The following is a 23,181-nucleotide window of genomic DNA, read 5'->3' on the forward strand; positions in this document are numbered from 1 at the left end:
AACCTGATCACCTTGTATCCCCCCAGTGCTTAGAACAGTGCTTTGCACATAGTAAGCACTTAAATGCCATCATCATCATCATCATTGTTTTGTTATCTGTCTCCTCCTTCCAGACTGTGAGCCTGTTGTTAAGGATTGTCTCTATCTGTTGCGAAATTGCACTTTCCAATCGCTTAGTCCAGCGCTCTGCATGCAGTAAGTGCTCAATAAATACGATTGAATAAATGAATGAATGCAGAGCACTGTATTAATTCATTCAGATGTATTTATTGAGCGCTGATTGTGCAGAGCACTGGACTAAGTGCCTGGAAAGTACAGTACAGCAATTGCAGTAGGTGGTTGGGAGAGTATAATAGGTAGTTGCATAGAACAGTGCCCAGCGCTTGGAACAGTGCTTTGCACATAGTAAGCGCTTAACAAATGCCATCATTATTATTAGTAGGAAGCAGCGTGGCTCAGGAGAAAGAGCCCGGGCTTGGGTGTCAGAGGTCATGAGTTCTAATCCTGCTCCGCAGCTTGTCAGCTGTATGAATTTGGGCAAGTCACTTCACTGGGCCTCAGTTCCCTCATCTGTAAAATGGGGATTAAGACGGTGCACCCCACGGGGGACAACGTTATCACCTGTTTGGTTTTGTTGTCTGTCTCCCCCCTTCTAGACTGTGAGCCCACTGTTGGGGAGGGACCGTCTCTATATGTGGCCGACTTCCCAAGCACTTAGTACAGTGCTCTGCACACAGTAAGCGCTCAATAAATACGATTGAATGAATGAATAATAATAATTGTGGTATTAAGTGCTTACTATGTGCCAAGCACTGTTCTAAGCACTGTTCAGGCCACGCCCCCTCAGGTATTGCCTCACCACCACCCCATCACCTACCAAACTAGCTCTCTTCCTCCCTTCAAAGCCCTACTGAGAGCTCACCTCCTTCAGGAGGCCTTCCCACACTGAGCCCCCTCCTTCCTCTCCCCCTCCTCTCCCTCCCCATCCCCCCACCTTACCTCCTTCCCCTCCCCACAGCACCTGTATATATGTTTGTACGTATTTATTACCCTATTTATTTTACCAATGACCTTCTGCTTGCCAAATCCAACGGCTCATACTCTATCCTAATCCTCCTCGACCTCTCAGCTGCCTTCGACACTGTGGACCACCCCCTTCTCCTCAACACGCTATCTGACCTTGGCTTCACAGACTCCGTCCTCTCCTGGTTCTCCTCTTATCTCTCCGGTTGTTCTTTCTCAGTCTCTTTTGCAGGCTCCTCCTCCCCCTCACATCCCCTTACTGTGGGGGTTCCTCAAGGTTCAGTGCTTGGTCCCCTTCTGTTCTCGATCTACACTCACTCCCTTGGTGACCTCATTCGCTCCCACGGCTTCAACTATCATCTCTACGCTGATGACACCCAAATCTACACCTCTGCCCCTGCTCTCTCCCCCACCCTCCAGGCTCGCATCTCCTCCTGCCTTCAGGACATCTCCATCTGGATGTCTGCCCTCCACCTAAAACTCAACATGTCGAAGACTGAACTCCTTGTCTTCCCTCCCAAACCCTGCCCTCTCCCTGACTTTCCCATCACTGTTGACGGCACTACCATCCTTCCCGTCTCACAAGCCCGCAACCTCGGTGTCATCCTAGACTCCGCTCTCGCGTTCATTCATTCATTCACTCATATTTATTGAGTGCTTACTGTGTGCAGAGCACTGTACTAAGCGCTTGGGAAGTACAAGTTGGCAACATATAGAGACAGTCCCTACCCAACAGTGGGCTCACAGTCTAGAAGGGGGAGACAGAGAACAAAACATATTAACAAAATAAAATAGAATAAATATGTACAAATAAAATAGAGTAATAAATATGTACAAACATATATACATATATACAGGTGCTGTGGGGAGGGGAAGGAGGTAAGGCGGGGGGGATGGGGAGGGGAGTCGGAGGTCATGGGTTCAAATCCATGAGAAGCAGCGTGGCTCAGTGGAAAGAGCAAGGGCTTTGGAGTCAGATCATGGGTTCAAATCCCAGCTCCATCAATTGTCAGCTGTGTGACTTTGGGCAAGTCACTTCACTTCTCTGTGCCTCAGTTACCTCATCTCACATAACAAAAAACTTCTACATGTTGAATGGTTTCATCCTTTTGGTTCAGAGCAATGGCTTCTTCTGTTTCAAGAAGATCCTGCCAGGTGGCCCTTTCTTCACCCCGGTTGCTCTTCTCCTGGAATTCCTTCAGCCATGACAACAGGCCCAAAAAACTGAAACTGGCCCAGTTCCCTCCATAGTTGTTCCTTGAATCGACATGAAGGACCCTCTGCCCACTCCTGGAACACGCGGCTGCTATGATGGACTCAGGCAAGCTGGCGCCAACGACGATGAGGTGGAAGTCGGGCGGGAGTCCAGCCGCCATCTCATCCGGGGCCCAACCTCCAGTGGTTGCCAGTCCACCTCTGCATATAGGTGTTCCTTCTGGTTTGTTCTATCCATGTAGACTCATGTGGTCAGGAAAACATTCACTAATCCTGTTTTCCCATTCCGTCCCGCGGCCCTTGCCTCAGTGTGTCGGTTCTGGTTCTGGTTGCAGAGGCGGGCATCTGGCCTTTTGGGCAGAGAAAGACACGTGGGCCGCCGCTGCTGCTGCTGCTGCTGCTGCTGCTCCTACTCCTCCTCCTCCTCCTCGTTCACTCCTCACATCCAAGCCGTCACCAAAACCTGCTGGTCTCAGCTCCACAACATTGCCAAGATCCGCCCTTTCCTATCCATCCAAACCACTACCCTGCTTGTTCAAGCTCTCATCCTATCCCGTCTGGACTACTGTATCAGCCTCCTCTCTCCCCACTTCAATCCATACTTCACGCCACTGCCCGGATTGTCTTTGTCCAGAAATGCTCTGGGCATGTTACTCCCCTCCTCAAAAATCTCCAGTGGCTACCAATCAACCTATGCATCAGGCAGAAATTCCTCAGCTTCAAGGCTGTCCATCCCCTCGCCCCCTCCTACCTCACCTCCCTTCTCTCCTTCTCCAGCCCAGCCCGCACCCTCTGCTCCTCTGCCACTCACCTCCTCGCTGTGCCTCATTCTCACCTGTCCCGGCGTCCACCCTCGGCCCACGTCCTCCCCTTGGCCTGGAATGCCCTCCCTCCGCACACCCGCCAAGCTAGCTCTCTTCCTCCCTTCAAAGCCCTACTGAGAGCTCACCTCCTCCAGGAGGCCTTCCCAGACTGAGCCCCCTCCTTCCTCTTCCCCTCCTCCCGCTCTCCATACCCCCTGCCTTACCTCCTTCCCTTCCCCACAGTACCTGTATAGATGTATATATGTATGTATGTATTTATTACTCTATGTATTTATTTTACTTGTACATATCTATTCTATTTATTTCATTTTGTTAATATATTTTGTTTTGTTCTCTGTCTCACCCTTCTAGACTGTGAGCCCACTGTTGGGTAGGGACCGTCTCTATATGTTGCCAACTTGTACTTCCCAAGCGCTTAGTACAATGCTCTGCACACAGTAAGCGCTCAATAAATACGATTGTACATATGTATTCTATTTTATTTTGTTAATATATTTTGTTTTGTCCTCTGTCTCCCCCTTCTAGACTGTGAGCCCACTGTTGGGTAGGGACCTTCTCTATATGTTTCCAACTTGTACTTCCCAGGCGCTTAGTACAGTGCTGTGCACACAGTAAGCGCTGAGCAGCGTGGAATGAGCCCGGGCTTTGGAGGCAGAGGTCATGGGTTCAAATCCCGACTCTGCCATTTGTCAGCTGTGTGACTTTGGGCAAGTCACTTCACTTCTCTGGGCCCCAGTGACCTCATCTGTAAAATGGGGATGAAGACCGTGAGCACCCCCATGGGACAACTTGATCACCTTGTAACCTCCCCAGCGCTTAGAACAGTGTTTTGTGTATAGTAAGTGCTTAACAAATTCCATCATTATTCCAGCGCTTAAAACAGTGCTTTGCACATAGTAAGTGCTTAATAAATGCCATCATTATTATTATTAAGTACGAGTGAGTGAATGAATGACAGTCCTGTCCCGCCCCCTCAGGCCACGCCCCCACTCCTCCGCCAATCCGATCCTGCCCTCCGGGCCACGCCCCCGCAGGCACCGACCTCCGCCAATCCGGGCCCGCCCCTCCGGCCACGCCCCCACCCCTCCGCCAATCCCGTCCCGTCCCCGTCAGGCCACGCCCCCTCAGACTCCGCCCCTCAGGCCACGCCCATTAAGCGCCTGATAAGTGCCATCATCATTATTATTACTATTATTAGGGTATTTAGGGAGAAGCAGCGTGGCTCAGTGGAGAAGAGCCCGGGCTTTGGAGTCAGAGGTCATGGGTTCGAATCCCGGCTCCGCCACATGTCTGCTGTGTGACCTTGGGCAAGTCACTTCACTTCTCTGAGCCTCAGTTCCCTCATCTGTAAAATGGGGATTAAGACTGTCAGCCCCCCGTGGGACAACCTGATCTCCTTGTGCTTTGCACATAGTAAGCGCTTAATAAATGCCATTATTATTATTATTATTATTATTATCTTTGTGCCTCAGTGACCCTCGCACTCCAGTCTTGCTAGCTTTACGAGCTTCCGTTGGCACAGCGGGTGAAGATATCTCTGACACCCGTCCACATGTTTTGTTTTGTTGTCTGTCTCCCCCTTCTAGACTGTGAGCCCGTTGTTGGGTAGCGACCGTCTCTAGATGTTGCCGACTTGTACTTCCCAAGCGCTTAGTACAGTGCTCTGCACACAGTAAGCGCCCAATAAAGACGATTGATTGAATGAAAGATTGAATGAATCTGTAAAATGGGGATGAAGACTGTGAGCCCCCGTGCATCTCTGTACCTCAGTACCTCATCTGTAAAATGGGGATGAAGACTGTCAGCCCGCTGTGGGACAACCTGATCACCTTGTAACCTCCCCAGCGCTTAGAACAGTGCTTTGCACATAGTAAGCGCTTAATAAATGCCGTCATTATTATTATTATTATTGATACAACCCCCCCCCACCCCTCCGCCAATCCGGTCCCGCCCCTTAAAGCCACGCCCACTAAGATCCAACCCCCCACCCCATCGCTCCGACAGTCCTGTCCCGCCCCCCTCAGGCCACTCCCTCTCAGGCAACGCCCTCCACTCCGGTCCCGCGCCCCCATCACCCTCCGCCAATGAGGTCCCGCCCCCTTAAAGCCACGCCCCACAGGCCACGCCCACTAAGATACGACCCCCCCACCCCATCACTCCGACAGTCCTGTCCTGCCCCCCTCAGGCCACGCCCCCTCCGGTACCGCCCTCTACTCCTCTGCCAATCCGGTCCCGCCCCTCCCGCCACGCCCCCTCAGACCCCGCCCCAGCCCTCCGACAGTTTGTCCCGCCCCTCAGGCCACGCCCCCTCAGGTAACGCCCCCACCGCCACCCCGCCAATCCGGTCCCGCCCCCTGAAAGCCACGCCCCCACAGGCCGCGCCCACTAAGATACAGCCCCCACCCCATCACCCCGACAGTCATGCCCCGCCCCTCCGGCCCCGCCCCCTTAAAGGCACGCCCACTGATACAACCCCTCCCACCCCATCACTCCGACAGTCCGGCCCGCCCTCCTCAGGCCACGCCCCCTCAAGTACCGCCCTCCACTCCTCGGCCAATCCGATCCCGCCCTCCGGCCCCGCCCCCTCAGGCCCCGCCCCAGCCCTCCGACAGTTTGTCCCGCCCCTCAGGCCACGCCCCTCAGGTAACGCGCCTCCCACCCCGCCAATCCTGTCCCGTCTCTTAAAGCCACGCCCCACAGGCCACGCCCACTGATAGTACCCCCATCGCTCCGACAGTCCTGTCCCGCCCCCCTCAGGCCACGCCTCCTCAGGTACCGCCCTCCACTCCCCCGCCAATCCGATCCCGCCCCTCTGGCCACGCCCCCACAGGCCCCGCCCTCCGCCAATCCGGTCCCGAGCCCCCCATCACCCTCCGCCAATCCGGTCCCGCCCCCTTAAAGCCACGCCCACCGGACACGCCCACTAAGATACAGCACCCTCCAACCCATCCCTCCGACAGTCCCGCCCTCCCCCCTGAGGCCACGCCCCCTCCGGTCCCGCCCTCCGCCCCTCCGCCAATCCGGTCCCGCCCCTCGGGCCACGCCCCCCCCGCCGCCGACCGTCCGGTGCCACCGTTTCCCGGGCGGCGCCCCCGATTGGCCCTCCGCGGGCCGGGTCGCGCCGGCCCCGCTCCCGATTGGCGGGCGCCCCGCCCCTCGCGGTGGGGGGCGGGTTCCGATTGGTCGGTGGGCGGGGTGGGCGGGGCCCGGGCGGTGGAGACGGCGGCGGCGGCGGCGGCGGTGCGGGCGGAGCGGCCGGGGCGGCGGCGGCGGCGGCGGCGGGGACGGCCATGGCCCAGGGCAGCCTGCTGCAGGGGAAGCCGTTCTACTGCCGCGAGTGGCTGTTCCACCGGCTGCAGCACTGCCTGCAGGAGAAGGCGGCGGGGGGCTCCGGGCCCGGCGGCCCCCCTTCGGGCTGGGGCGTGCTGCTGGTGGGCGGCCCCGGCAGCGGCAAGACGGCGCTGTGCTCGGAGCTGCTGTGGCCCAGCTCGGCGGCGGGCCTGCAGCGCGGCCTGCACCGCCAGGCCCTGGCTTTCCACTTCTGCCAGGCCCAGGACGCCGACACGCTGGCGCCGGCCGGCTTCATCCGCGGCCTGGTGGCCCAGATCCGGCGCGGCGGCCTGCTGCCCGGCTACGAGGACCGGCTCCGGGAGCCCGCCCTGCAGAGCCTGCTCAGGCCCGGGGAGTGCGAGAGGAGCCCCGCCGAGGCCTTCAAGCGGTGCGTCACCCACACACACACCCACACACACACACACACACACACACACACACACACCCCTCTCCCCGGCGTGGGTGGGGGACTCGATCCGGGCGGGCCAAGAGGGGCGAGGGTCTGGGGTCCGGTCTGAGCAGAGTCGGGGGGAGAGGAGGAGGATGGGCCGGGGGGCCGGGGATGGGCTGGAGGGGAGGGGGCTTCAATCCGGCCGGGCTAAGAGGGGCGAGGGTCTGGGGGCCAGTCTGAGTAGAGTGGGAGGGTGAGGGAGGATGGGCCGGGGGTCCAGGGATTGGGGGAGCGGTGGTTTGGAGGGGAGGGGGCTTCAATCCGGGCAGGCTAAGAGGGGCGAGGGTCTGGGGTCCAGTCTGAGCAGAGTGGGGGGGAGAGGAGGAGGAGGGGCCGGGGGTCTGGAGAGAAGGGGGCTTCAATCCGGGCAGGGAAGGAGGGGCGAGGGTCTGGGGGTCCAGGGTTTGGGAGAGGGGGTTCAATCCGGGCAGGCTAAGAGGGGCGAGGGTCTGGGGTCCAGTCTGAGTAGAGTGGGGGGGTGAGGGAGGATGGGCCGGGGGTCCAGGGATTGGGGGAGTGGTGGTTTGGAGGGGAGGGGGCTTCAATCCGCGCAGGCTAAGAGGGGCGAGGGTCTGGGGGCCAGTCTGAGCAGAGTGGGGGGGAGAGGAGGAGGATGGGCCGGGGTCCAGGGATTGGGGGAGCGGTGATTTGGAGGGGAGGGGGCTTCAATCCGGGCAGGCGAAGAGGAGCGAGGGTCGGGGGGCCAGTCTGAGCAGAGTCGGGGGGGAGAGGAGGAGGATGGGCCGGGGGTCCAGGGATTGGGAGAAGGGTGGGCTGGGGGGGGGCTTCAGTCTGGGCAATCTGGACGAGGGTCTGGGGTCCAGTCGGGGGGAGAGGGAGGATGGCCCGGGGGTCCAGGGATTGGGGGAGCGGTGGTCTGGAGGGGAGGGGGCTTCAATCCGGGCAGGCTAAGAGGGGCGAGGGTCTGCGGGCCAGTCTGAGCAGAGTGGGGGGGAGAGGAGGAGGAGGGGCCGGGGGTCTAGGGATTGGGGGAGCGGTGGTCTGGAGGGAAGGGGGCTTCAATCCGGGCAGGGAAGGAGGGGCGAGGGTCTGGGGGTCCAGGGTTTGGGGGAGGGGGCTTCAATCCGGGCAGGCTAAGAGGGGCGAGGGTCTGGGGTCCAGTCTGATTAGAGTGGGGGGGGTGAGGGAGGATGGGCCGGGGGTCCAGGAATTGGGAGGAGGGGGGTCTGGAGGTGAGGGGGCTTCAATCCGGGTAGGATTGAAGGGCTAAAAGGGGCGAGGGTCTGGGGGCCAGTCTGAGCAGAGTGGGGGGGAGAGGAGGAGGATGGGCTGGGGGTCCAGGGATTGGGAGAAGGGTGGGCTGGGGGGGGCTTCAGTCTGGGCAATCTGGGCAAGGGTCTGGGGTCCAGTCTGAGCAGAGTCGGGGGGAGAGGGAGGATGGCCCGGGGGTCCAGGGATTGGGGGAACGGTGGTCTGGAGGGGAGGGGGCTTCAATTCGGGCAGGGAAGGAGGGGCGAGGGTCTGGGGGTCCAGGGATTGGGGGAGGCGGCTTCAATCCGGGCAGGCAAGGAGGGGGCGAGCGGCTTGGGGCCTAGTCTGAGTAGAGTTGGGGGGAGCGGAGGGGGATTGGCTGGGGGTTAAGGGATTGGGGAAGGGGTGGCCTGGAGGGGAGGCGGCTTCAATCCGGGCAGGCAAGAAGGGGCGAGGGTCTGGGGGTCCAGGGATTGGGGGTGGGGGGTGTTCTGGCTTCAATCCGGGCAGGCAAGGAGGGGGCGAGGGTCTGGCGGCCCAGTCTGAGCAGAGTCCGGAGGGAGGGAGGATGGATGGGCCGGGGGTCCAGGCTGGGTTTGGTGGGGAGGTCTGGAGGGTAGGGGCCTTCAGTCTGGGCAGGCAAGGAGAGGCGAGGGCCTGGGGGCCCAGTCTGAACAGAGTCCGGAAGGAGGGAGGATGGACCGGGGGTCCAGGCTGGGTTTGGGGGGGGAGAGGGGCAGTTTTGGGGACAGGGAGCTTCAGTCTCGGCAGGCAGGAAGGGGCGACGGTCTGGGGGCCCAGTCTGAGCAGAGTCCGGAAGGAGGGAGGGAGGGAGGATGGATGGGCCGGGGGTCCAGGGATTGGGGGAGGGATGGTCTGGAGGAGGTGAGGGGGCTTCAATCCGGGCAGGCAGGAAGGGGCGAGGGGCCGGGGGGCCAGTCTGAACAGAGTCCGGAGGGAGGAGGGATGGGCCGGGGGTCCAGGTTTTGGGGGAGGGATGGTCTGGGGGCAGGGGGCTTCAGTTCCGGTAGTCAAGGAGGGGCGAGGGTCTGGGGGCCCAGTCTGAGCAGAGTCGGGGGGAGGGAGGATGGGCCGGGGATCCGGGGATTGTGGGGGGAGAGGGGCGTGGGGGTCCAGTCTGAGCAGTGTCTGGTGGGAAGAAGGATGGATGGGCCGGGGGTCCTGGGTGGGTTGGGGGCATCTGGGCTGGATTTGGGGAAGAGGTCTCAGTCTGGGCAGGTGGGGAGGGGTGTGAGTCTGGGGTCCAATGTGAGCAGAGTCCAGAGAGAGGAAGGATGGATGGGTCGAGGGTCTGGGCTTGGCTTGTAGGGAGGGGGCTTCAGGCCGGGCAGGCAGGGAGGTGCACGGGTCTGGGGGGTGACCAGTATGAGCAGAGTCCAGAGGGAAGGAGGGGCTAAGGATGAGGGGGTCCAAGCTGGACAGACCCGGGGCAGCCGCCCCCAACCCCGGGGGTCCGCGGGGGATCCGGCCCGCCTGGGGTGGACACGACTTGCTGGCGGTGGAGACGGATTAGAAAGGCCTTCCTGCCGGGAAGCCGTCCGCCTGAGAGGGACCAGAGGGCCAGTCCAGTGGGGGTCCAGGACCTCCATCCCTCCATCATCTCCTCACCCCTCCATCATCCCCATCATCCCCACCATCCCGGCCCAGCCAAATAAATGCCACAGTGGTCAAAGGGCTTTTTTTTTCCATTTTCCTTCCCATTTTGGGAAGTGGTTGAGTCTCCTTTGCCCACCTCGTCCCTCTCCCTCTCTCCCAACTTCTCTTTCTCCCCCCTCCACCCTCTTTCCATTCCCTCTCTTCCCTTTCCCTTTATATCTTCAAGTTGTATATTATGAAGTACATTTCTGTTCATATTGTTTGCTGTTATATATTATAAAGTATGTATTTGTTTTCTCCTCGAGACTCTACGCTCATTATGGGCAGGGAGCATGTCTGCGAATTCTTTGGTACTGGACTCTCCCAAGGGCTTAGTACGGTGATCTGCACACAGTAAGAGCTCAACAAATACTACTGATTGATTGCAGAGTTGCTGTACTAAGCGCCCCGGCGGAGAGCAGTATAACAGAGTTAGTTGCTAGACACCTTTCCTGCTCACAGCAAGCCAACAGCCTAGAGGGGGAGACAGGCAGTAAAAGAAATAAATATATAATGATAGCATTTATTAAGCATTTACTAATGTTCTAAGCGCTGGTGAGGTTACAAGGTAATCAGGTTGTCCCGCGGGGGGCTAACAGTCTTCATCCCCATTTTACAGATGAGGGGACTGAGGCCCAGAGAAGTGAAGTGACTTGCCCAAAGTCACACAGCTGACAAGTGGCGGAGCTGGGATTTGAACCCATGACCTCTGACTCCAAAGTCCGTGCTCTTTTCAACTGAGCCACGCTGCTTCTCGGACTGTGGGGCTGAGGGGAGGGAATGCAGGGGGCAAATCCAAGTGCAAGGGTGACACGGAAGGAAATGGGAGAAGAGGAAAGGAGAGCTTAGTCAGGAGGAGAAGTGTCTTCAATAAGGCTTTGAAGCGGGTGAGAATTGTCCGTCCGATATGAGGAGGGAGGGCATTCCAGTTCAGAGGCAAGACGTGGGCCAGAGGTCGGCGGTGAGATGGATGAGATCGATTAGGTTGGCATTAGAGGGGCAAAGTGAATGGAATAAACTCCTCCGAACTTCTTTCATTCATTCAGTGGTATTTGTTGAGCGCTAATTGTGTGCAGAGCACTCTATTGTCAATTGTCACCTGTGTGGCTTTGGGCAAGTCACTTAACTTCTCTGTGCCTGAGTTATCTCATCTGTAAAATGGGGCATAAGACCGTGAGCCCCCCGAGGGGCAACCTGATCACCTTGTAACCTCCCCAGCACTTAGAACAGTGCTCTGCACATAGTAAGCGCTTAGTAAATGCCATCATTATTATTATTATCGTTAAGCGCTTGGGAGGATACAATAGAACAGAGTTGGTAGGCACCTTCCCTGCCCACAGTCAATCAATGGGTGGTTTTTATTGAGGGCTTACTGAGTGCAGAGCGCTGTACTAAGCGCTTGGCAGAGGGTACTAGAACAATCAACAGATACAGTCCCTGACCACAGCGAGATGACAGTCTAGGGGTGTCAGCTGCAGGTCTGGAAGGTGTTCAGGAGGCAGGCCCTGGGTTCTTCCCTTGCAAATCCCCAAGGCACCGAGGCCCACGGCTGTATATTCTGCAGTATAAATTATGTATTTATTCATGTTAATGTCCATCTCTCCCTCCAGACTGGCAGCTCTCCAGGGGCAGGGAACGCCTCCGCTAATTCTGGTGTATCGGACTCTCCCAAGCGCTTATTACAGTGCCCTGCACATGGTACGCGCTCATTAACTACCATTGGTGAGGATGGTGATTAACGTCTGTCTCTCCCTGGAGACTGTAAGTTCGTTGTAGGCAGGGAATGTGTTGGCTGAGCCTGTTGTATTGGACTCTCCCAAGCGCTTAGTTCAGTGCTCCGCACATGGTACACGCTCAATAGCCACCTTTGTGGTCAGTCAGTCATATTTATTGAGTGTTTATTGTTTGCAGAGAACTGTACTAAGGGCTTGGGAGAGGATAATGAACAGACACATTCCCTGCCCACACGAGCTTACAGTCTAGGGGAGACAGACATTAATTTAAATAAATGACAGATATGAACATAAGTGCTTTGGGGCCCGGACGGGGGATGATGAAAGGGAGCGAGTCAAGGAGACGCAGAAGGGAGTGGGAGGAGAGGAAAGGGGGGCTTAGTCAGGGAAGGCCTCTTGGAGGAGATGGGCTTTCAGTAAGGCTTTGAAGGGAAGGGGGGAGTTATTGTCTGTCAGATATGAGGAGGGAGGGCGTTCCAGGCCAGAGGCAGTTTGTGGGCGAGGGGTCAGCGGCGAGAGAGATGAGATCGAGGTGCAGTGAGAAGGTTGGTGTCAGAGGAGTGAAGTGTGAGGGATGGGTTGGAGTAGGAGAGCAGTTGGCGGGGGCAAGGTGATGGAGGGCTTTAAAGCCAACGGTGAGGAATTTCTGTTTGATGTGGAGGTGGATGGGCAACCACTAGAGGTTCTCGAGAAGTGGGGAAGAATGGGTTGAATGTTTTTGTTGAAAAATGATCCGGGCCGTGAGGTCAGCGAGGAGGCTGATGGAGTAATCAAGGTGGGATAGGATGAGTGATTGGATTACTGTGATAGCAGTTTGGATGGAGAGGAAAGGACGGATTTCAGCGATGTTGTGAGGTTCGAGCCGACAAGATTTAGTGATGAATTGAATTACGTGAGTTGAATGAGAGAGTGGAGTCAAGGTTAACACCAAAGTTACGGGCTTGTGAGATTGGAAGGACCGTGGCGCCGTCTACAGTGATGGGAAAGTCAGGGGGAGGACAGGGTTTGGGTGGGAAGATCCGGAGTTCCGTTTTGGACAGAGGTGATGGAAGGACATCCAAGTAGTGATGTCTTGAAGGTGGGAGGAAATGTGAGACTGGAGAGAGGGAGAGAGATCAGGGCTGGAGATGGAGATTTGGGAATCATCCGCTTAGAGGTGAGAGTTGAAGCCAGGGGAGCGAGTGAGCTCTCCAAGGGTGTAGAGGGCGAAGAGAAATGGGACCCGAATCTAGAGGGTTCAGGTTGAGGCTGGTGATTAATGTCTGTCTCCCCATCTTGACTGTAAGTTTGTTACGGGTAGGGAATGTGTCTGCTAATTCTGTTGTACTGGACACTCCAAGCGCTCAGTAGTGTTTTGCACATAGTGCTCGCTTAGTAACTACTGTTGATGTGGATTAGGATGATTAATGTCTTGTCTCCCCCAGTAGCCTATAAGCTCATGGTGGGCAGGCTACGTGTGCTAATTTTGTTGTAGTGGACTCTTCCAAGCGCTTAGGAGAATGCTCTGCACATAGTACGTGCTCAGTAACTACCTCTAATGAGAATAATGATGAATGTCTGTGTCCCCTTGTAGACTGTAAGCTCATTATTGGCGGAGAATGTGCCTGCTAATTCTTTTGCCATCTCTGAAACACCTAGTACAGTGCTCTGCACATAGTATGCGCTCAATAACTTCCATTGATGAGGATGATTAATGTCTGTCTCCCCCTGAAGACTGTAAGATCATTATGGGCAGCAAACAGGTCCGCTAATTCTCCTGTATTGGACTCTCCCAAGCGTTCAGTACAGTGCTCTGCACGTAGTATGCGTTCAGTAACTACCATCGATGAGAATGGTGATTAATGTCTGTCTCCCCCTTTAGACTGTAAGCGCGTTGTGGACAGGAAACGGGTCTGTCACTTCTGTTCTGTTGTCTTCTCCCAAGCGCTTAGTACAGTGCTGTGCACATAGGTAGCGCTCAATAAATACCACTGATTGATGGACTGATTGAGATCCGGCCCCGGAGCGGTCCTGGAAACTGGAGAAAAAAGCAGAGCAAAACCCTGCTGGGTGACCTTGGGTGAGTCACTTCACTACTCCGGGCCTCAGTTCCCTCATCTGTAAAATGGGGATTTCGATTATGAGCCCCACATGGGACAGGGACTGTGTCCAACCTGTTTACTTGTATCCACTCCAGCCCTTAGTACACTGCCTGGCACAAGATGAGCACTTAACACATGCCACCATCATCATTAAAAATCAGTTGGGCACCGTGCAACCTTGGACAACTCACCTCGCTTCTCATCTCGGCTGAAAAACGGGATTAAGACCCTGACCAACCTGTGTAGCTTGTATCTATCCCAGCATTTAGTACAGTGCCTGGCACATAGTAAGCACCTAAAGAATGCCATAAAAAAACTGGGAGAGGGATTGTGTCTGACTCTAGTCTGTAAGTTTGTTGTGGGCAAGGAACGTCTGCTGTATGGTTCTATTGTCGTGTTCCAAGCGCTCAGTACAGTGCTCAGCAAACAGTAAGCACTCAGGACGTCCGATTGACTGAACCAAAGATGATAGACGGCCAAAGCTTGTTCCTTGTACAAGCTGTGTTCTTCATACAGCAGACCCCAAGGAGACAACTCCAAGAAGCGTCGGCCTCCCATCCACCCATCAGCGTCAGTACCGGCTCCGGAGCCGAACAATAATGGGAAAGTATCTGGGAGTGAACCTGCGAAAAGGGGCTTCCACATTTGGGAGATTCCCTAGGGAGGAGACGTCTGGCTTGCCTGCCTGCGTGGAATACTCAGGCTCTCAGTACGTAGTGTTGATTGAGGAGCCGGTAGATATAATAATAATAATAATAATTATTATTATTATTATTATTATTATTATTATTATTATTATTATGGTATTTGCCAAGTGCTTCCTATGTTCCAGGCCCTGGACCCAGCCCTGGGATGGACACAGTCCTTGTCCCACGTGGGGCTCATAGACTCAACCCCCTTTTACAGATGATGTAACCGAGGTGAAGGGAAGTGAATTGACTTGTCCAAAGTCACAAGGCAGACGAGTGGCGGAGCCGGGATTAGAACCCATGACCTTTCGACTCCCGGGCCCGGGCTCTGTCCACTATGCCCGCTGCTTCCTGTGGTCCCTAACCTCACGGGGCTGACAGTCTGCTGTGTGCAGAGCACTGGACTGAACACTTGGGAGAGTCCAATACAGTCAATAGGCAGGGTCCCAGCCCTCAAAGAGATGACAGTCTACTACAGACAGATCACTGGACTGAGCTTTGGGGAGAGAGCGAAAATTAGTAGGCATGATCCCTGCCCTCAGGGAGCTTCTAGCCTACTGTGTGCACAGCAGTGGGCTGAGCACTGGGAACAGGGCCAGTAGAGTTAGTAGCCACAATCCCTGTCCTTCAACGAGCTGACAATCTACTGCATGCAGAACGCTGGACTGAACTCTTGGGAGAGGACAATATCGATCGTATTTATTGAGCGCTTACTGTGTGCAGAGCATTATACTGAGCACTTGGAAGAGTTCAAAAGAATATAACAGACACATTCCGTGCCCACAGCAAGCTTAGAGTCCAGAGGGGGAGACAGACAGTAATATAAATAAATAAATTGCAGATACGAACTTAAGTCCTCAGTGAGGAGAGGTGAATAGAGGGAGCAAATCAACGTGATGCAGAAGGGAGAGGGAGAAGAGGAAGGAGGGAAGGGAAGGCCTCCTGGAGGAGATGGGCCTTCAGTAAGGCTTTGAATGGGGGGAGAGTCATTGTCGGATACGAGGAGGGAGGCAGGATGTGAGGTCGGCGGCGAGATAAACGAGATCGCGGTACAGCGAGGAGCTTGGCATTAGAGGAGCAAAGTGTGTGGATTGGGTTGCATTAGGAGAGTGGCGAGGTGACAATAGATTTAGTCGACATGATCCCTACCCTCGAGGAGCTTTCGGTCTACTGCCTGCAGAGCATCGCACTGAGCGCTTGGGAGAGGACTTCACTGCAGAGTTGGTAGGCATGACGCCTACCCACGAGGAGCTGACAGTCTAGCGGGGTGGGCGTGCAGGCAAGTTGCAGGTAAGAGGGAGAAATGCAGTCTAAAGTTAAGGTGGGTGGTCCAGAAGCGCTGACCGAATCAGAAAAGGGGAGGGAGGGTGGCAGGACCGTAATAAAAGGGTCTTTTCTCCTCTCCCCACCCGTGTGCAATTATAAACTCATACAGGATGTGCGGACTTGCCCATTTTGCCGTCGGAAAGCCCTTAACGTGCCGTCACCACCTAAAGCAACCTGCCACCTTTTCCATCCCCTGGGTGATGGAATTTATTACTCTTTATTTATTTATTTATTTTACTTGTACATATCTATTCTATTTATTTTATTTTGTTAGTATGTTTGGTTTTGTTCTCTGTTTCCCCCTTTTAGACTGTGAGCCCACTGTTGGGTAGGGACTGTCTCTATATGTTGCCAATTTGTACTTCCCAAGCGCTTAGTACAGTGCTCTGCACATAGTAAGCGCTCAATAAATACGATTGATGGTGATGATGATGACTGTTTCTGTGGCTTGTGAAGAGGCGATGTCTTCCCCCATCCCTCAGGCGCCGCTCAGTTGGGTGACCTGGGGCAAGTCATTTCCTGCTCTGGGCCTCAGTTTCCTCATCTGTCAAATGGGGATTCAGTACCTCCTCTCCTTCCCTGTAGGGAGCTTCAGGGGGCTGGCTGGGAATGAGAGGGGCCTGGATTCTGATCCTAGCTCCGCCGCTTGTCTGTCCTGCGACCCTGGGCAGGTCACTTCGCTCCTCAGTTCCTTCAGCTGTAAAATGGGATTAAGACCGTGACCAACCTGATTAACTCATATCTATCCCAGCGCTTAGAATGGTATCTGGCACACAGTGACTGATGAATGCCATAAGAAGCAAAAAATAATGGTGGGACAGGGATTGTGTCTGACTGTAAAACCGCTGTGGGCAGGGAATGTCTGTTAGGTTGTTGTATTGTACTCTCCAAGCGCTTTGTACAGTGCTGTGCACACAGTAAGTGCTCAATAAATGTGATTGACTGCCCTGTATCAACTGCAACACTTGACATAATAATCCCTTAACAGATACTACAGTTATTAAAGACCAAGTGGAGAAGGCCAGACTTTCTGGACAATGTTTCCCATGGAAAAGAATGTCATCCTCATGGTTTTTCGGGTTTTGTGCTTTTTGTTTTGGGGGGCCTGGGGTTTAAGTGCTTACTATGTTCCAGGCACTGTACTATAAGCCCACTCTGGGCAGGGATTGTCTCTCTTTATTGCTGAATTGTACTTTTCAAGCACTTAGGTGCTCTGCACTCAGTAAGCTCTCAATAAATACGATTGAATAAATGAATGAACTATGTGCTAAGGGAGATGTAAGATAATCAGGTCGGATTCGGTCCCTGTCTCACGTGGGGCTCACAATCTAAAGGGAAGGAGAATAGGTATTGATTGATTGACCCCCATTTTCCGGATGAGGGAACTGAGGTCTGGGTTCTAATCCCAGCTCTGCCAATTGCCTGCTGTGTGACCTTGGGCATGTCATTTAACTTTTGTGTGCTTCAGTTCCTCAACTGTAAAGAGGGGACTAAATACCTGTTCGTCCTCCTACTTAGACTCTGAGCCCCATGCGGGACAGGGACTGTGTCCAACCTAATTAACTTGTACTTATCCCAGCGGTTAGAACAGTGTTTGACACATAGTAAGTGCTTAAGAAATGTCACTGAAGAAGAAGGAGACCCAGAGAAGTGACTTGTCCAAGGTCACACAGCAGACAAGTGGCAGTGAACTCTGTTTGAGGAGAAAGGGGTGTCTCCTAGGAATCTGGACAGATTTATGGCAGAGGTATTGGCCTCTGGCCAGCTGATCCTAGAGCCCGTTGTGGGCAGGGAATCTATCTGTTTATTGTTCTTTTGGCCTCTCCCAAGCGCTTAGTACAGTGCTGTGCACACAGTAAGCACTCAGTAAATATGACTGAATGAATTTCCCCGAGCAAAAGGTTTTCACTTGGACCATCTGTTGGCAGAAGACAGCGTGGCCTAGTGGAAAGAGTCTTTCTGGGAGTCAGAAAGACCTGAGTTCTAATCCTGGATCCTCCACTTGTCTGCCGTGGGACCTTGGGCCAGTCATTTCACTTCTCTGGGCCTCAGTTTCCTCACCTGTAAAATGGGGATGAAGAAGGTGAGCTCCATGCAGGACAAGGAACTCTGTCCAACCTGATTAGCTTGTATGCACCCCCGCTCTTAGTACAGTGCCTGGCGCATAGTAAGCACTTAACAAATACCACTATTATTATTATTGTTATCATTATCAGTATTATTATTATCCCTCCTACTTAGACTGGGAGCCCCATATGGGACAGGAACTTTGTCCAACCTGATGATCTCATATCCAGCTCATTGCTTAGAACAGTATAAGTGCTTAACAAATACCATAAAATAAAAATCAAAGTCACAGGACCCTCTGTTGGCAAAAGTCAGCCCTGTTGAGAGGCTGGTGAAATTCCACTGTGAGCAGGGAATGTGTTTTCCCCACCCATCCTCTCCCAAGCGCTTAGTACAGTGCTCTGCCCTCAGGAAGCGCTCAATCCTGGCTCCGCCGCTTGTCTGCTATGTGACCCTGGGCAAGTCGTTTGACTTCCCTAGGCCTCGGTTCCCCCATGTATAAAATGGAGATTAAGGTTGTGAGCCCCTTGCGGGGCACGGAGTGTGTTCAACCTGATTAGCGTGTTACTACCCCAGCGCTTAGTACAGTGCCTGGCACAAAGCAAGGGCTTAACAAAAGCCAGTTTAAAAAAAAAAAATTGAAGACTTAGGTTAAGAGACTTATCTAAGGTCACTCAGCAGGCCAGAGGCTGGGCTGAGCCTGGAACCCAGATCTTCTGATGCCCAGCCCTGCCCCCTCTTCCACTTTAGCGATTTAATGCGATTCAGCAAAGAGCTTGAGCAAAGATTTCCTCAAATCTCCAATCAGTCATTCAGTCAATCACTCAGTGGTATTTACTGAGCATTTACTGTGTGCAGAGCACTGTACGAAGCGCTTGGGACAGTGCTCCGCACACAGTAAGCGCTCCATAAATACGAATGAATGAATGACTCCCCACAGCACATATGTATCTATCTGTATGTATCTGTAATTTATTGTTTATTTGTAAATTCCCCAGCGCTTAGAACAGTGCTTTGCACATAGTAAGCGCTTAATAAATGCCATCATTATTATTATTATTATTATTACAATACGACAAGATTTGGAAGGCCCATTCACTGCCCACAACACGCTAACAGACTAGAGTAGAAGTAAATTAAGTTCTCCAAATGGCAAAATTTAGGGATGATATTACAGCATATCAACTCGGAAAGGAGCCAAGAAACACAGAAACCAGCGAAACATGGCCAGACTTCATGGGGCGATTGATTTTAGCTGGAGGAAAATCGGGGGGGAAAATCTTCCACGCTCAAATCTTCCCCGTCCCCGATATCGCATGTAGGAATAGCTGCTTGCTTATCAAAGGAATTCCTCTCGGAACTGCGGTTAGAAAAGCCTGGCTTGCTTCTTCACTAGTCACCAGTGAAGTTGTGCTGTAGTTTTGTCTCCAAATTTATCACACACTCGTTATACACCCCCTAAACAAAGCAGTGTTGTGCTTGTCCTTTGAAAGGGCCACTCCGTTCCCCCAAAATGCGGTGTTTTGCAGTCATGAGTCATAAACTGAAGACTGATATGCAGTTTCTGAAAGACCGCCTTATCTCAAAACTGAATGAAAAGTGACCCTTGCGGACGGCCAAAATTCGGTTTCAGAGGCTACAAGAAATTCTCTATCCAAACAATTTCAGTTTGCCCAAAATTTCACTTGCAGCAAGATGTGGATTATTTTTTTTTTATGGTATTTGTTAAGCTTGTACCATGTGCCAGGCACTGTACTGAGCGCTGGGGTAGATACAAGGTAATCAGGTTGGACACGGTCCGTATCCCACATGGGGCTCACTGACTTTACACCCAATTTCCAGATGAGGTAACTGAGGCCCACAGAAGTGACTTACCCAGGGTCACACAGTGGACAAGTGGCAAAGCCGCAATTTTGTTCTGTGTCTCCCCCTTCTAGACTCTGAGCCCACTGTTGGGTACGGACCGTCTCTATATGTTGCCAACTTGTACTTCCCAAGCGCTTAGTACAGTGCTCTGCACACAGTAAGCACTCAATAAATACGATTGATTGATTCTGACGCCCAGGACCAGCCTTTATCCCTTAGGCCATGCTGCCTCTCATTAGTGAGCTCTCTCTGATTATTTTCCTTGGAACAAAACTCTTCCTCCACGAAAGTTGTTGCCGTCTTATGCGTCGAGTCGTGTCCGACCCTTAGTGATGTGAAGAACGCGTTTCTCCAACAACGCCCCACCTCCACCTGCAGTCGTCCTGGTAGTGGATCCGGAGAATTTTCTTGGGAAAAATACGGAAATGGTTTACCATTGCCCCCTTCCGTGTGGTAAACTTGAGTCTTTGCCCTTGACTCTCTCCCATGCCGAGCTTGTACTTCCCAAGCGCTTAGTACAGTGCTGTGCACACAGTACGCGCTCAATAAATACGACTGAAAGAATGAATGAATGCTGCCCAACACAGGGGAGTCTTGACTGGTAACATATTGTCTTCCATTCGCTAGCCACTGGCCAAGCTGGGAATGGCCTCTGCATTACTCTCCCTCCCGAAGTCGTGACTGGTAGAGGACTGGAAAATTTCCAGGCGTGACCCCGAAAAGGGGTCTTCCGTGAAAGACCACTCCTTTGTCAATCAATCAGTGGTATTTATTAAGCACTGACTGCGTTCAGTACTCTGTAAGTGCTTGGGAGAGGACAGTATAACAGAATGGGTAGATTCCTTGCCCGCAGCAAGCTTATTTCACCTTTAATATTAATAATAATTGCAGCATTAAATGACCGAATGAATGAAAGGACAGTAGACGTCGTACACATGGTCCATGACGTCAGGGAGCTTCCAATCTCCCGTGGGCAGAGCCCTGTACTGAACACTTTGGAGAGGAGTAGAGTTAGTAGACACCATCCCTGCCCTCAAGGAGTGAATGAATCTACTGTTCATTCAATTGTATTTATTGAGTGCTTACTATGTGCAAAGCACTGTACTGAGTGCTTGGACGAGTACGTACTGCTGAGCACTGTACTGAGCGCTTGGAAGAGGGCAGTAGAGTCAGAAGACGTCCCCTGCCCTCAAGGAGCTTCCAGTCTGCTGTGCGCTGAACACTGTACCGAGCGCTTGGGAGAGGGAAATAGTAGACACGATCCCTGCCCTCAACGAGCTTCCTGTTTGCTGAGTACTGTACTGAGTGTTTGGGAGAGGGAAATACAGGCAGTAGAGACGGTCCCTGCCCTCAATGAGCTTCCAGTTTACTGAGTACTGTACTGAGCATTTGGGAGAGGGAAATAGAGGCAGTAGAGACGATCCCTGCCCTCAATGAGTTTCCAGTTTACTGAGTACTGTACCGAGCGTTTGGGAGAGGGAAATAGAGGCAGTAGAGACGATCCCTGCCCTCAACGAGCTTCCAGTTTACTGAGTACTGTACTGAGCGTTTGGGAGAAGGAAATACAGGCAGTAGGGACGATCCCTGCCCTCATTGAGCTTCCAGTTTACTGAGTACTGTACTGAGCGTTTGGGAGAGGGAAATAGAGACAGTAGAGACGATCCCTGCCCTCAACGAGCTTCCAGTTTACTGAGTACTGTACTGAGCGTTTGGGAGAGGGAAATAGAGACAGTAGGGACGATCCCTGCCCTCAACGAGCTTCCAGTTTACTGAGTACTGTACTGAGCGTTTGGGAGAGGGAAATAGAGGCAGTAGGGACGATCCCTGCCCTCAACGAGCTTCCAGTTTACTGAATACTGTACCGAGCGTTTGGGAGAGGGAAATAGAGGCAGTAGAGACGATCCCTGCCCTCAACGAGCTTCCAGTTTACTGAGTACTGTACCGAGCATTTGGGAGAGGGAAATAGAGGCAGTAGGGACGATCCCTGCCCTCATTGAGCTTCCAGTTTACTGAGTACTGTACCGAGCGTTTGGGAGAGGGAAATAGAGGCAGTAGAGACGATCCCTGCCCTCAATGAGCTTCCAGTTTACTGAGTACTGTACTGAGCGTTTGGGAGAGGGAAATAGAGGCAGTAGAGACGATCCCCTGCCCCTAAGGAGCTTCCACTGTAGCAGGGGAAAGAGTTTACGGTCAAGGCAGTCGCGCTTTGCCGTCTGCTTACGGAAGCGCGTTTCGAAAGCTCACGTGTGCTTGTGTGTGCATTGCAGGTGTGTCCTGCTGCCCCTTTTGGGCATGAAGCCCCCCGAGCAGAGCCTGTTCCTGCTGGTGGACTCGGTGGACGAGGGCTGCAACGCCTGCGAGGGGGAACAGGCGTCGGCGGGTCTGGCGGGGACGGTGGCTGAGCTGCTGGCCGATCACCACGACCTCTTCCCGCCCTGGCTGCTGCTCCTCTGCTCCGCGCGCAAGCAGAGCAAGGCCGTCACCAAGATGTTCACCGGTCAGTCCGCGGCCCGGCCCGCCCCCGTTTTACAGATGAGGAAACTGAGGCCCGCAGAAGGAAGAGTGAGGCCTCGTCCAAAGTCCCAGCGGCAGGGCCGGGATTAGAACGTAGACCGCCCTCCGTCCGGCCCCATTTTACAGAAGAGGAAACTGAGGCCCGGAGGAAGGTAGAGAGGTAGAGCGGCCCGCCCGAGGTCCCTGTGGCAGAGCCGGGATTAGAACCCAGGCCGCCCCTCTTTCCGGCCCCATTCTACAGAAGAAGAAACTGAGGCCGGAGGAGGGTAGAGAGGTAGAGTGGCCCGTCCAAGGTCCCGACGGCGGGGCCAGGTTTAGAACATAGACCGCCCTCTGTCTGGCCCCATTTTACAGAAGAGGAAGCTGAGGCCCGGAGGAAGGTAGAGAGGCAGAGTGACCCGCCCAAGGTCCCAGCGGCAGAGCCGGGATTAGAACCCAGGCCGCACTCTTTCCGGCCGCATTTTACAGAAGAAGAAACTGAGGCCGGAGGAAGGTAGAGAGGTAGAGTGACCCATCCAAGGTCCTGGCAGCGGGACCTGGTTTAGAAAATAGACCGCCCTCTGTCTGGTCCCATATTACAGAAGAGGAAACTGAGGCCTGGAGGAAGGTGGAGAGGCAGAGTGGCCCGCCTGAGGTCCCTGTGGCAGAGCCGGGATTAGAACCCAGGCAGCCCTCTTTCCGGCCCCATTTTACAGAAGAAGAAACTGAGGCCGGAGGAAGGTAGAGAGGTGGAGTGACCCGTCCAAGGTCCCGGCGGTGGGGCCAGGTTTAGAGCACAGACCGCCCTCTGTCTGGCCCCATTTTACAGAAGAGGAAACTGAGGCCCGGAGGAAGGTAGAGAGGTAGAGTGGCCCGCCCGAGGTCCCTGTGGCAGAGCCGGGATTAGAACCCAGGCCGCCCTCTTTCCGGCCCCATTCTTCGGAAGAAGAAACTGAGGCCGGAGGAAGGTAGAGAGGTAGAGTGACCCGTCCAAGGTCCCGGCGGCGGGACCTGGTTTAGAACATAGACCGCCCTCCGTCCGGCCCCATTTTACAGAAGAGGAAACTGAGGCCCGGAGGAAGGTGGAGAGGCAGAGCGACCCTCCCAAGATCCCAGCGGCAGAGCCGGGATTAGAACCCAGGCCGCCCTCTTTCCGGCCCCATTTTACAGAAGAGGAAACCGAGGCCCAGAGCAAGGTGGAGTGACCCTCCCAAG

At 54.2% G+C, this 23,181-nt stretch overlaps 2 protein-coding genes across 2 annotated transcripts in view; one reads left to right on the top strand and one right to left on the bottom strand.

Moving 5' to 3' along the window:
* Positions 1-2,084: 2,084 nt before the first annotated feature.
* On the bottom strand, positions 2,085-2,399 carry LOC119930014 (rab proteins geranylgeranyltransferase component A 1-like). Its single transcript, XM_038748421.1, has one exon. The coding sequence runs from the start codon at positions 2,397-2,399 to the stop codon at positions 2,085-2,087; it is 315 nt and encodes a 104-aa protein (XP_038604349.1).
* Positions 2,400-6,405: 4,006 nt separating this feature from the next.
* ANKRD50 (ankyrin repeat domain 50) overlaps positions 6,406-23,181 on the top strand; it is a 30,638-nt gene continuing 13,862 nt past the window's right edge. The window contains 2 exon segments of the mRNA XM_038748422.1: positions 6,406-6,780; positions 21,741-21,970. Coding sequence (XP_038604350.1) covers positions 21,766-21,970 — 205 coding nt within the window. The 5' untranslated portion in view covers positions 6,406-6,780; positions 21,741-21,765.

This window comes from Tachyglossus aculeatus, chromosome 6, assembly GCF_015852505.1.
Source record: "Tachyglossus aculeatus isolate mTacAcu1 chromosome 6, mTacAcu1.pri, whole genome shotgun sequence".
Lineage (NCBI taxonomy): Eukaryota > Metazoa > Chordata > Mammalia > Monotremata > Tachyglossidae > Tachyglossus > Tachyglossus aculeatus.

What these genes read in the sequence shown, in the direction of transcription:
- LOC119930014 (XM_038748421.1), bottom strand. Translation starts at nt 2,399, where the DNA reads ATGGCGGCTGGACTCCCGCCCGACTTCCACCTCATCGTCGTTGGCGCC.